Raw genomic sequence first — 15,235 nt, 5'->3', positions numbered from 1 at the left:
GGGGGTGGTTGTGTGGGCAAAATGAGTGGAGATGGTCGAAAAGTATTTGTAAGTTGCTAAAAGAGTAGATCTTAAAAGTTCTCATCAAGAGAAAACAAAAAAGACTTTGCAAGTATGCAATGGTAAAGGATGTTAACCAGACTTACTGTTGTGATCATTCTGATATATATATATATATGTATATGTATATATACATTGAATCCTTATGTTATATATTGATACCTGAAACTAAAATAATGTTGTTTATCAATTATACCTCAATTTAAAAAAGAACTAGATTCTGACATTTACCAGAGTTTTAAAACTTTTATAAGTTCACAAACTTTATGAAATGCAAATATTAAAGTACAGTTTAAAGAGAGGCAGGAAGGCATAATAGAAATCACAGCATCCATTTTGATGCCATGGATAGTTTGATTCAGCTCTTCTGATTAGCAACTGATAATTTTTTCAGCTTTGCTCCTATTTTCTTTTGAGAAAAACAAAAACCTCTAACATCTGTCAGTGAATCCTTTCAAGTAGTGAAGGTAATGTGTTTGGAGATAGGTTGCTTGATGAACGGTTATAAGCTCTGATTGTCAGCCACTGGGTCAAGGTCGAAAACAAAATAACAAATGGTTTGACATCCATTCTGTAACCTCAAAAGAGTCAACCATAAGACTTTCAACTACCAGGGCAGCCTCTAGTATTGGCAGCAAAAAAACAACACAGTGCACCAAGCAATGGTACAACAGATGCCGCAAACCCCTTAACCAATGCACACATTTTTTCCCTAGGGATTAGTATTTCCCAATTTCAACTTGTTCTTTCTTTTCAAATGTAGCCGAAGCATATGGAAGAGTTACGTAAGTCCTCTTGGGCACTGCAAGTATTCTTGGAAGCAGTAGTTATTATTCTAGTAAAACTTTGTGGGGGAAAAGGCCTAAAAAAAGTAAAGACTCATGAAAAATTGGTCACAACTAAAGTTTGGGCACATAAAAAAAGTTCTACAATAAAATTATTAAATTGGCAAGGGTTTACATTTGGGCAAAAAATAAAATTTGCTTATGTAGGGACAACCAGGGAAAAAAATGCAATGGTATTCAAAACTGCTACTACATCAAAAATGGTAATGTCCAAAAATGTAAGCCACTAAAACCCCATCAAGGACCCTCATTTAAATATGAATTCTGTCACTTAGTAACAAGTTACTAACCTTCTTCTTAGCATCATCATTTAGTCAAGGTAATGCAAGCTGTTGTAGCATTATATAAAGACAGCAATATACATAATTTCCCACCAGTAAGAAGGTGCTAAACCTTCTCAACCTCACCAAGTTTTTTTTTTACAAGGAACAAAGAGTCTAATGTATGTGAGTGACTTCTGCAGTAGGTAAGACACTATAAAAAGTTTATTAACAACTATAAATATAACTGATAATTTTTTTAAATTTTAGGCACATTTTGAAGATAAAGCAAATTATTTCTCTAACAAACCTCACTTGTTACTGTTATGACTTAAACTGTAAAGCTTAAGTGATGAAAATCAAAGGAATGCTTTTTACTTACACTCAATATCCAAACTTGTCTGCATATTAATACCACCACAAATATTTTACTAGCAGATTTCTCCTTCAGTTAAGTCAAATAAGAAGTTGTTCTGAGGTCAAAAGAAATAAGGCATCTCTTTCTAAAAGTAGATGGTCTAAGTAAATTTCCTATTTTGATGATGGTATATACTTTGAGGTTGAAACAGGAGAACATCCTGTATTATAACAGAAGGGCCTCTATGTATTGCTATAGTTAACAAAAGTGGGCAAACTTTACTATTTACAATGCAAAAATTGGAATAATCTCAGTTTGTGCAATTAAAATTTCTAAGGATTCTCTCATGTTATCTGCAAGATTTTACAAAATAAAATAAAAATAAAGCTCTGAGATGTTTCCCATTAGCACCTGGTGTCCTCAAGCTGAAGAATATTATCAGTTTTAAAAGATTCGATTTCTATCACACTTACTTTTTTGTGATAAATGCTACAGAGTCCTCTTTCGATGTCAGGCAATTTACGTAGATGATTTTCTATCTGGCCAAACACACTGGATTCTGAATGGAGAACTTCAGATACAGCATCAAGTCGAGCATTTATCTCCCTGTGAGAACAGAGTAATGGCAATTATCAGATATGTTAGGAACTCAGACTGCAGACATTTCCCACTCTAATGCCCAGCACTGTGAGAGTAGCCACTTAGAAAAGAACAAAGGAGACTCTTCCTCCATACCTCTGGCCCTTCTCTGCCCCTTATCATCGAAATCGAAGAGCAGGTACCACACAAGGAAAGTCATTAACTAGATGGCTAGTCATTAACTAGCCAGCAGAGACTGGCTCCTTAAGTTTTCCTTCCCCCAGAGCAAACACACAGACTACACTTCCCAGCCTCCCCTGCAGTGAGGTATGGCCGTGTACCCAAGTTCTAGCCAGTGAAATGTGGGTAGGAATGATTACACCACTTTTAGCCCTGGCCCATAAAACCTCCTGTCATCTTCCACATTCACTCTTTCCCCCTTTGCCAACTGGATGTTGAGTCCAGGGCAATTCTGTGAGCCCCTCACCTGCTGACTCCATCAGCATGGGTGTGTGAGTAGAGCAGAAAACCCTCCACTCCCACATCTGCTACCAAATGAACGTTTCATTAGCAAAAATTAAACTTGTATTGTATTTAAACCACTGAGATTGAAAATTTACTTGCTACCATTGCTTGTATTACCTGGCTAATAAAATGGGTCTAGATTGGGCAAATGAATTTTCTACTCTGACTGAAAGGATGGACCATCTAAATCAAAAAGCAATTCTTTCAGCTAACCAACTATTTTGAGAGAATACTTGGTGGTGGTGGTTGAATTGATCAAGTGTTTGACTGAAATGGGACTAGGCACACTGAGCCTGGGCAAAGACTGGGAGCAGCAATAGAAAGTGCAGAGGATGGGACTTCCCTGGCGGTCCAGTGGTTAAGACTCCACGCTTCCACTGCAGGGGGCATGGGTTTCGATCCCTGGTCAGGGAACTAAGATCCCGCATGTCGTACAGCACAGCCAAAAAAACAAAAAGGAAAGTACAGAGGAAAAACATCAGGAGACATGGGAGGCCAGGGCTGCAGGATTTTATGAATGGCTACACCCAAAGTGATGGGCCACTTGGGGAGAAATGGTGAGACTCTGTCAACTCAACATGGAAACCTGACTAAATGTGTCCTAAATGAGATAAGGCCCATCCAGCACCTATACACATCAAAGGCCTACACTGGATATGATGGCCATATGTGAAAAGACTGAAATAAGTAAACATATCTAGTAGAAAACGAGTCTTTAGTAAATGCTTTTTGGATCAATGAATGAACAAACAAGCAAGTAAATGAAAGAATGAACTGACATTTGGGGGGAAATGGGGCCATCAGCTGTTGAATACACATCTATCAAAGTTCTGTTGGTATCATATACACTGATGTGAAGGGCAAACCTATATCAGAATCCTGCCTAGATAACTATTAAATTGAGTATTTCACAATTAATTGAGTGCTTTTATCTTTGTTATCCTTTTAACTATCCTGTGAATTCACAAAACAGATACTAACTTCAGGTCTCATTTTTTAAAAAAATATTTATTTATTTGGCTGCACCGGGTCTTAGTTGCGGCATGCAGGATCTTTAGTTCCCTGACTAAGGATCAAACCCGGGCCCACTGCATTGGGAGCCCAGAGTCTTAACCACTGGACCACCAGGGAAGTCCCCAAGTCTCATTTTTATTCCATTTTTTTCTCTGGCTCATCCTCCGCTGTGTAGAACAGGCATTTGGTTTAGCATGACAAAGTAGAACAAGCCAGAGCTTTGTAGACACACAGGCTGATTCTTCCATTCTCAATGGGATGGCCTCTTAAATCTATTCAGTTCTTTCCATGTCTATTGCCACTACCCTAGTCTAAGTAAAAGTCATTTCTCACAAAGAGAAATGTTCTACCAAATAAGCCTCCTAACTTTCCACCCCATGCACACTTCTGTCCCTTTTTCCAATTCATTCTCCACACCGTAGCCCGAGTGGTCTTCCTAGAACCCAAACCTGTTCATGCCATACCTCTGCCTTAAGCTCATCAATGACCTGCCATTAATCTTAGATTCAAATCCAGAATCCTTAACTGACCTATAAGACAACTGATCCCTGCTTACCTCGCAAGTCTCGTCTCAGATCACCTGTCACTCTCTTCCTTTCACTCTAAGTTCCAGCTGGACTGAACTTCTCCCAACATCTCGGTCACTCCAAGTTCTCTGACATCAGGGCTTTATCATCTGCTCCTCACTCTGCCTTGAAGACTCCTTTCCCCTTTCCTACTGCCTACCAGCTTCCACTTTGGCAAACTCCTTCTCACCCTTCCTCCAAAAGGGCTTTCTAGACTCATTAGACTGTATTTCATCCTTTGCCATCCTTTTCCATACAACCCTCTGTTTTCTTTCCATAGTGGAACTTACAACTGTATTTACTTCTCTACTATCTTTACCGCTAGACAGTAAGCTTGGTGAGAATGGAGATCATTTCTTCAGTCCCATAGTTCTGAGATCACGATACGTGCTCAATAAGTAGCTGTTGAACTTGATTCAATTGAATTTCAAAGACTACATATAAAATAAATCAAGATGAGGTGAAAAAATAAAAAATTAAATTTTCTTTGCATAAGATTGTTAGGGTAAAACATTGATTTATTTTATCACAACGTTTACCCCAAATGCTATACAAATATAAAGTTTTATTTTAATAACTCACTCCTGCACAAATGAAAGATGACACCAATTGAAATAGACTAAGTTGATGCTGCAGATGGTATGAGGACAGATAAAATAATGCCATCTGTGAATGTATAAAAGACAGCCAGATAGCTACTCCCTCAAAAATTATAAAGGTTGTCTGAAATATGGAAAGATAAAAGCAAAAGAGGTTAATAAAAACCTAAATCACATTTATGAAGTCTTCCAAAAGACTTTTAAAAAAATACTTTCTTGGAAAATAGAAAGGTAGTAGCTTTTTTTAGCCTTGTGACAGCCCAGACAAAAGCCTGTTCACTATGAATCACTTTCACATTAACCCAGCCTTTACTTGTTAGGGAGGTAACAGCTCAGAGGTTAAGAATTTGGGCTGAAAACGTAAATGACCTCAGTTCAAATCCAGGCTCTTCCATTTACCAGTAATTTAGACTTGCCCTATTTTCTCCATCTATAAAATGGAAATAATAATGGTCCCTAACTCATAGAATTCAATGAAATAATACACATTAAGCACTTAGCACAGTGCCTGGTACATAGTAACTACTCAATACCTGTTAGCTGTTACCACCATTATTATTACAGAGATCTTTATTTGGTTATGAAATTTGTTTGGTAGGCAACACAGAGAACAGCTCAGGGGAGGGAGAAACAGCACCCAAAACATAAGCTTGGAAATAACTATGTGAAAACAAGCCTTTAGGCATAGATATGCAAAAAGGTGTTTTGTGCAAAGTGAACAGGAAAGGATTACACAAGGAAAGCTAGTTCTGGCATCTCAAGTGCTACATCTGACTGGTAGTAGTGGCCTGAAGTACTGTACTAAGATTGGTTAGTAGGTACATTGAGAAAGAATGCCATAACCAACTACAGATGTCTAACACGGGCAGGGAGAGGGGGAGATGGGGAGAGGGTGTGAGGCACTGTCTACCACCACGAATTTCTCATCACTGGGGCAGCTATACTTCCACTTTTATCTCCTATAAGTAGAATGCAAATCAATAAAAAATGACTTCTAATCAAGTTTTTTAAATAAAATGGTATATCTTAGAACTGTTCTTTAATTAGCAGGTATAAGACTTTCTAAATAACCGTAATAAAGTAATAGGTCAGACCACCAGAACAGAAAACAATTATTTTGGTGCAGTCAATGAGAGAGATCAACAAAACAGGAAATAGCACTGTCAATTAAATGAGGATAAAGATATTATTCCAAGATGCCCTATGGTATTCTACAACTGATCTTATCACATGATACATTCTAAACAAATGAAAAGAGGACACCTGAATCATTCATTTCATTCCATATGACAAAAAAACAATGAATCTGAGGTCCTGGGGATGACAAATATTCTTCTTTACCACCAAAGATCCAACGAGTAAATGTGAGTGTTGCTGGAGTCCTTCACATTTGAAAATGAACTGAGTGATGACGTTAATATCTGTTGTATGTGGCTGTCACTCAGAAACACAGTGTATCACCTATAGCTACTGCCATAGTAAGGACATGTGATCAGTCTGTACCTGCTGGTTGCTATTTGTGGAGATGCCTCTATAATTCTAACATCAGGTTATTTGGGGAGGAAAGAAATAAACTACTGGGGAGAGGTTTTTTGTTGTTGCTGTTTGTTCTGATTTTTTACTGAAAGGTTAGCTCTAAAGACAGATGATACAAAATGAGTAAATTAAATTCAGACATTAACACATTACTCATGCAATATGGCTAAACCAACTACCTAAACAACTTTCTGGTAGAAACATGAATCACAGGCCTTCTCCTAGGACCTAACCATCATTATTTGAATCCACCTAGCTTTGCCTTTCACATACACTATACACTCATTCATTCAATGAACAGTTACTGAGTGCTTATAAAGCACCAATTGCAAAAATAGAAGATGGAGAGTGCAAATATCACGCTCAAAATCTTATAGATCATGAGTTTATTTTATTTATGAAATTACATTCTAAAGAGCTATTCTCAATATTTACTTTGTTGCAAATTGTATATCACCCAAGTTTTTAAGGATTTTTATTACTCATGTTCAAATGAGGCATCATTTTACCAAGAGACAATTCACCCTTTTCAGAATATTAAACAGAACAATTTTCTGACAGCTACCTTCCATTATTGGTTCAGGCCACAAATCTGAGTCTTTGAAAAGAGCATGAATATGATTTGTGTTTTTGATGATAATGGAATGGGTATTTTCAGACCACCCCTCCCACTGCGGACAATTCAAAAAGCCAAACAAAACATAAAACACGTTCATGAAAGCATCAAAGGACTAACAAAATGGTAAGGAAAAACTATACTAAAATCTAAAAGAAAGCAAGAACCCAAAGAAATAATCCAGCAGTAAAAACCACTTTTGCACTAAAAAGATATGCCAGAAGGATCTGCTGTAAAAATAAGCTGGCCTCATAGTAAGGGTAAACTTGTAGAGTAGGTGAGCATCATTTGGATGAACTGAAACATGTCAAACATTGAACCTGGATTAAGATGTCCCAGACTGGAAGTATCACTGAGAATCTAGCAGGAACAAATGAAAATCTTCTTTGGGAAAAGACATCTCCATCTTAGCTCTCATGTTATTTATTTATTTATTTTTATTGGAGTATAGTCGATTTACCATATTGTGTTAGTTTCAGATGTAGAGCAAAGTGTTTCATTTTTTTCAGATTATATTCCATTATAAGTTATTATAAGATACTGAATATAATTCCCTTTGCTATACAGTTTATCTATTTTTATGTATAGTAGTCTGTGTCTGTTAATCTCATACACCTAATTTGTCCCTCCCTCCCTCCCTCCCCTTCCCCTTCATTAACCGTAAGTTTGTTTTCTGTGTCTGTGAGTCTGTTTCTGTTTTATATATAGATTTATTTGTATTATCTTTAGATTCCACATATAAGTGATACCATATAGTATTTGCCTTTCTCTGACTTTCACTAAGTATAATATTCTCTAGGTCCAATCATATTGCTGCAAATGGCATTATTTCACTCATTTTTAACGGCTGAGTAATATTCCATTGCATATATATACACCACATCTTCTTAAGCCAATTGTCTGATGATGGGCACTTGGGTTGTTTCCATGTCTTGTCTATTGTAAATAGTGCTGCTCTCTCACTTTATTTTTAAAAATAAAATTTCTAAATAATATAACCAGCATTCAAGCATAAAAAGAAACGAGATGAGTAAGAATCAATAGAAACAACAGACAACAGGAAGAGACATAAAAACTACCGAGCTTTGTGGGGTGTGGGGCTGAATGATAAAAAATAATAAATTCAAAAGACACTGTCAAAAGAAAGCAGATGAATTACAGAACAGGTAGAGAAATTAGAAATCAAATCAGTTATATAATTTCCATTACTTTACAGGTGATCTTTCTTTGCTCTCTTGCTCTCTACAGGATTTTTATCTCTGATTCAGTGTCATGTGTAGTTTCATCATGATTTAGCAAAACGTGGATTTCTTGTTTGTTTTCAACTGCACTTTGATTCAATTGTGCTTTCTAAACCTAAGGAGTCACATCTTTCATGAAATATGAGAAACTCTCATCTTCTATCTCTTTGAATATTGTCTCTCTTTTCCTGTTCTCATTTTCTTCTACCGGAAATTTGATGAGGATTACGTTAGACTTGATTTGTCTTTCAATCTCTTCTATCTCTGACCACACTGTCTCTCTGTGCTACACTCTAGGTAATTTCTTCAGATATCATCTTGGATTTCAGATATTGCATCTATTCTGGTCTAACCCACCCACCATTTCTAAAAGTTGTATGTAGTTCTTCTTAAAAAATCAACCTGATGTCTTTTGATGGTATTCTTGTTCTGTGCTCATGTTTTTATTCTCTTTTGTGTTTTTTTTAACTTGGTGGTTCAATATTTATCTTTCTAATCCCCTTATCTGAAGGTCTTGGGATTCTGAGTCTACTGTTTATAATTTCTGCTGACTCAACTCATGATTACTTGTTTCTCCACATCTTTTGTAATTACAGTTTATGAGCTTACAGCAGAACTTGCTCTTTGAAATTCCTAGGAGGCCTAGATGAGACTGTATCCCTTCAGGGAGGACCTGTATTTGCTTTCGCTAGGAACCATAATGCACAATGGGACAATTTTAAATAAATTTCATAACTTAGAAACTGCCAGACCACAGAGATAAAACAAATTAAAATAACAAACCTGAGTGAAGGTGGGCCTGTGGTTAAGAATTCTTGGAAACTTGGCGACTATAGTACAAAGCAGAGACCAGCTAAATGTTCCTGAATAGACTGCATCCCAAAAGATGCTGGTTAATCCATATGCAATAACAGGGCAGACGTTTGGGTAAGAGGCATTTAGGGTCACTTTTTTCTTGGTGGCAGCAGTCCCCTTCTCTGCTCTCACTCGCATCCACACAGCAAAGGAAAAGAGGCATGGGGTCAACACCAATCAGTCACAGCTCCCAGTTATGCTTCACCCACCACTCTTCCTTCCCAGTTATGAGAAGTAGTGTGTCTCACTGGGCTGAGTAAGGGCAGAGTCACCACAGGTGAACATTTGTTGGCAGGCTCATGGAACATGGGAAACCACAAAGAATAAACAGGGCCGCCTCGTGTAGTTAATTTCAGGAAGTTCCAGAGAGTTAAAATGGCATTTAGTTTTGCTAATATAAACTAAATGTTAAGTGGAGCAAATATATAATATTCTATTACTTTGTCATTTAGGCCAGGGCTATAAATTAGACATACAAATATTAATACTCTAAACATATGGGTTTACCAAAATAAAAGTCATTTAATTATTCAAGAAAATTAACTATCACTAAAATGTACTTTAGAAAATTACACAAAAATCTAGTCAAGGACCTATTTCCTAAAACCAACAATTTTCAATTTTCTTAAATATTGGTGTGATTTAAATACCAAGAATAAACTTAGCATGCTTAATTCTCTCAAGCAGTTTTATAAAAATCTAACTTGAATTATAAAAGTATTCTTCATTTGTTCTAATTATGTTATTGAGTTATACAGTGAGTCACAAGCATTTTATTTTAGGTATAGAAGTTTCCGTCACTTGCATCTCCTCCTCCTCACTAGATTACACCTTGACCAAATTAGATTAGAAACTCCTTGAGAGTAGGAACACTGTCATTGACACTAAATAACACAAAATTAATAATAACTATCTGGGACTTCCCTGGTGGCACAGTGGCTAAGAATCGGCCTGCCAATGCAAGGGACATGGGTTCGATCCCTGGTCCGGGAAGATCCCACATGCCACGGAGCAACTAAGCCCATACGCCACAACTACTGAGCCTGCGCTCTAGAACCTGCAAGCCACAACTACTGAAGCCCGTGAGCCCAGAGTCCGTGCTCCGCAGCAAAAGAAGCCAACGCAGTGAGAAGCTCGTACACCACAACAAAGAGTAGCCCCCGCTCACCGCAACTAGAGAAAGCCCGCAAGCAGCAACGATGACCCAACACAGCCAAAAATAAATAAATAAGTTTAAAATAACTATCTTATACTACTAAGTGTTAATGTGCACTTGGTCAATCAGAACAGAAAGCTGAGCTTCCTAAATTCCCAGGACTCAGACAAGTTAAAGTATTAAATAAAAGAGAAAGGCTGTGATCCAAGCCCAACCACATACAATGACAGTCCTCAAATGCTAATGGTTGCGTCATTCTGAGAAGGGACTCACACAAAGGCTCTACCTCCTTACCAGTGGTCTTTGAAAATTCTCCTCACGATTCTGACTATAGCTACAGGCAAAAGATAAAATACAGGGAAGTACCAGATTCAGGAGAACTGACCAGGACAGATACTGGACAACTGACATCGTGGGCACACAGCCTCCTTCCTGTCACGACTGGAAGCCCCCCCAGCCAGGTCATCTTATGACTGTCTGCCCATCTTTCTAAAACAAGATGTGGTAGAAAACAGATGCTCTCAAGTCTAACATGGGCTTTCCAGAGAGATGGGCTTGGGTTTGAATCTCACTTTCACCTGATTAAGATGGTGGTGAAGGGGTGGTAGCAGTACCATTTAAAAATTTCATATATGTTTGTGTGTGTGTGTGTGTGTGTGTATTATATTCTCTATATTATTTACTTTTTAAGAATAAAACATCGCAAACACACACAAAACACTACCCCAGCTGTATTTCTTTCCCTTTCCTCCCTTCCCAGAAGTGACCATTTTCCTGATGTTAGTAAATATCCTTTCTACTTCCTATTTTTATATTTCTACCACTTATGTCTGAATCCCTAAACAACACAAATGTGTTACAAAGTTCAGATAAATGGTTATTGTGCTCTATGTATTCTTTTATAACATTGTTTTTATGAGATTTATCCACATTGAAACATGTAGACTTGAGTCATTCATTTTAACTGCCATATAATATTCTAATGTATGACCAGGTAACTATTTTTCCATTCCCCTACTAATAACTAGGTTGCTTACAATTTTGGGGTATCACAAAGCTCACAGCTATCTTCTTGACTGCACAACTGATGCCAGGAACCACAGTAATCCTTTATATGTACCATCTTATTTGGTCCTCACAACACCACTGTGGGGTAGGTAATGCAATTCCCATTTTATAGGTAAAGAAACTGAGGTGTACAAAAGTTCATAACTTGACCCAAGTGACACAACTGAATGAGGGAATCAGAACTCAAGCTCAAGTGTCTCATTGACTCCAAAACTGTGCTTTTGGAGTGGCCCTATGTGCTTTGCTGGATGATCTCGATTAATGAACCTGAGTGTCAGTTTTTCTCATCTATAAAATAGAAGCAGTAACCATCTCTGAGGGTAGTTGAAAGAACAGAGATAACACAGATGAAAAATGCAGCTGAAAAACCAGCTGAAAAACCAGTTAGACACTGGTTTCCCTTTCTGCCATTTTCTTTCCACTCATATGATCCTCTTGAGTTTTCATCTTCTGCTTCCCCCCACACAGAGACTAATTTACAGAGGAACAGACCTCACCTCTCAAGCCTAAGCACTTCCCTCTTCGCACCTTGGCTACTCTTCTTTCCTTAACTCTTAGATTTGGACGTCTGCTCCTTTCTACCAAAACATTTCCTTTTCTTTTTTTAAAAAAATATGTTTCCTTTTCATCCCTAAAATCAATCTAACATTTTGCATAAATACCTTCACCTGGACAGATACAATCCAGAATGTTTTTCAAAGGTAAGGGAGATTAAAGATTTTTCAGAATACTGTACTATAGGAGCAAAATTGCATAACGTTTGCAATTTACAAAATTCAGTGTTCTTTACAACTTCACTACAGATATTGAATAAATGTGTGATACATTTAAATAATCATCAAAACACTCGTTTCCATTCCAGAGATGTGTACATTTGATCTGCCCATGCCAAGAGGAGGAAAGATATGAAATAACTGAGCCTATCTGTTATGGATTGAACTGTGTCCCCCCAAAAATATATGTTGAAGACCTCCGTACCTCAGAATGTGACCTTACTTGGAAATAGGGTTATTGTAGATGTAAGTAGTTAAGATGAGGTCATACTAGAATAGGGTAGGCCCCTAATCCAATTTGACTATATTCTTATTAAAAGAATGCCACATGAAGAGAAATGCACACAGGGAGAATACTATGTGAACATAAAGGCAGAGATAAAAGACAACACATCTCCAAGCCAAGTAACACCAAAGAATGCCAGCAAACCACCAGAAGCTAGGAGAGAGACACTGAATAGATTCTCCTTCACAGGCCCACTGACATTTTGATCTTGGACTTCTAGCCTCCAGAACTGTGAGACAAATTTATGCCATTTAAACCACCCAGTCTGTGGTACTTTTGTTTCGGCGGCCATAGTAAACTAATACACTGTCTAAATCACCAATTATGTAATTCAGATTCTACAGGTATGGTCTTTAAGAGCCACATGAAAATCACGTTGACCCCAAATATTTCTAAGCAAATAAATTCTGATTCAGATGGGTTTAGAGTTATGAGCTAGACCTTTTTACATGATACTTAAAACTAGCTATGCCTGAGGTGGATGATAGCCCCTTCCTGTCACCCAGCCTGGCTTCCTTACTAAGTCACATGACTTTCTCTGATCAACTTCTATCTATTTTAATTCCACTAGGGGTTTGACAAGAATGCAAGATGTCGCCACACCATTTCTTCCACTGTTAAGTACAATGTTTTCACACCTGAACAAGCAATTATTCCACTAAATGAGAAGAAATGATTTCTCAGAACCAAGTCTGTGGCACTAAAACAAGGAATCACATGAAAGAAAACTGCTTCTAAGGTTCTTTTAAAATCAAGAAGATTTTCTCAGAAAATTAAACTTCCCTTATATAGGTTTGTCTTTATTTTCAAAGCCTACTGAGAACCCTAAGATTTTCAAATGGATTCATTTGTTCATAATTTCTTAATCATCTGTTATATTCAAAGTACTATGAGCTGCCAGTGTATTCTATGTGTGTGTTTGGGGCAGAGTAGTAAGAAACAGGACATAATTGAGAGGAGATAACTTTCTATAGCGGGAGGAAGGAGAAGAAGGAGGACTTCTCAAAGGAGGAGTCTGAGTTAGGACTTTAATGACTTTAAGGACTTTCTTTTCATTATCCATTCAATAAATACTTACCAGACTATACTACAAAGGCACAGTAATCAAAACAGTATGATATTGGCACAGAAAGCAGACACATAGATCCATGGAACAGAATAGAGAGCCCACGGTCAATTAATGTACGTATGGTCAATTAATCTATGACAAAGAAGGCAAGAATGTACAGTGGACAAAAGACAGTTTCTTCAGTAAGTGGTACTGGGAAAACTGAACAGTTATATGTAAATCAATGAAATGACAGCATTCCTCACACCATATGCAAAAATAAACTCAAAATGGATTAAAGACTTAAATGAAAGGCCTGAAACTGTAAAACCCCTAAAAGAGGACATAGGCAGAACACTCTTTGACATAAATTGTAGCAATATTGTTTTGGATCTGTCTCCTAAGGCAAAAGAAATAAAAGCAAAAATAAACAAATGTTGCCTAATTAAACCTAAAAGCTTTCGCACAGCAAAGGAAACCATCAACAAAATTAGAAGACAACCTACTGAACGGGAGAAAATATTTGCAAATGATATGACCAATAAGGAGCTAATATCCAAAATATAAAAACAGCTCATACAGCTCAATATCAAAAAAAAATAAAAAACAACCGGATTCCAAAGTGGGCAGAAGACCTGAACAGACATTTTTCCAAAGAAGATATACAGATGGCCAACAGGTGCATGAAAAGATGAACAACGTCCCTCATCACCAGAGAAACGCAAATCAAAAGTACAAAGGGATATCACCTCACACCTGTCAAAATCGTTATCATCAAAAAGGTCTACAAATAACAAATGCTGGAGAGGATATGGAAAAAGGGAACCCTAATACACTGTTGGCGAGACTGTAAATTGGTGCAGCCACTATGGAAAAGAGCATGGAGGTTTCTCAAAAAACTAAAAATAGAACTACCATATGATCCAGCGATTCTCCTGCTGGGTATATATCTAAAGAAAACAAAAACACTAATTCACAAAGATACATACATCCCAATGTTCATTGCAGAATTATTTACAATAGCCAAGAAATGGAAGTAACCTAAATGTCCATCAATAGATGAATCGATAAAGAAGATCTAGTATATTTATACAATGGAATATTCTTCAGCCATAAAAAAGAATAAAATTCTGCCATTTGCAAGAATGTGGATGGACCTAGAGAGTATTATGCTTGTGAAATAAGTCAGAAAGAGAAAGACAAATATTCTACTCTATAACTTATATGTGAAAATTAAAAAATAAAACAAGCAAATTTATATAACAAAACAGAAATAGACTCCACAGACATTGAGAACAAACTAGTGGTTACCAAGGGGGAGAGGGAAAGGTGGAGGGGCAAGATAGGGCTATGAGATTAAGAGATACAAACTATTATGTATAGAATAAACAAGGATATATTGTACAAATGGAATTATAGCCATTATTTTGTAATAACTTTAAATTGAATATAATCTATAAAAATATTCAATCACTATGTTTTACAATATTATATGTTTCAGGTATACAACACAGTGATAATGTTGTGAATCAACTATACAACTATACCTCAACTTAAAAAAGGAATACTGATATATGCTACAACATGAATGAACCTTGAAGATATTATGCTAAGTGGTAAGATAGTCACAAAAATACAAACCTCGTGTTATTCCACTTATATGAGGTACCTATAATAGTCAACTTCATAGAGACAGAAAGTAATATGGTGCTTGCCAGAGTTTAGGAAAAATGAGTAATGAGAAGTTATTCATGAATGTGTACTGAGTTTCAGTTTTGCAAGATGAAAAGAGCTCTGAATGGACTGTGGTGATGGTTGCATAATACTAATGTATTTAATACACTTAAAAT

The 15,235-nt window shown here is 36.9% G+C and overlaps 1 protein-coding gene across 2 annotated transcripts in view; it reads right to left on the bottom strand.

Moving 5' to 3' along the window:
• The window catches only part of MSH3 (mutS homolog 3), a 182,367-nt gene that overhangs the window by 95,072 nt on the left and 72,060 nt on the right, over window positions 1-15,235 (bottom strand). For both annotated transcript variants that reach the window (XM_024755697.1, XM_024755698.1), the window contains exon 13: window positions 1,997-2,129. In XM_024755697.1, coding sequence (XP_024611465.1) covers window positions 1,997-2,129 — 133 coding nt within the window. The remainder of the gene's footprint in view (window positions 1-1,996; window positions 2,130-15,235) is intronic.

This window comes from Neophocaena asiaeorientalis, unplaced genomic scaffold, assembly GCF_003031525.2.
Source record: "Neophocaena asiaeorientalis asiaeorientalis breed wild unplaced genomic scaffold, Neophocaena_asiaeorientalis_V1.1 scaffold37, whole genome shotgun sequence".
Classification (NCBI taxonomy): domain Eukaryota; kingdom Metazoa; phylum Chordata; class Mammalia; order Artiodactyla; family Phocoenidae; genus Neophocaena; species Neophocaena asiaeorientalis.
Note: the sequence above shows the minus strand (reverse complement) of the source record. Positions and strands in the feature narration are given on the sequence as shown.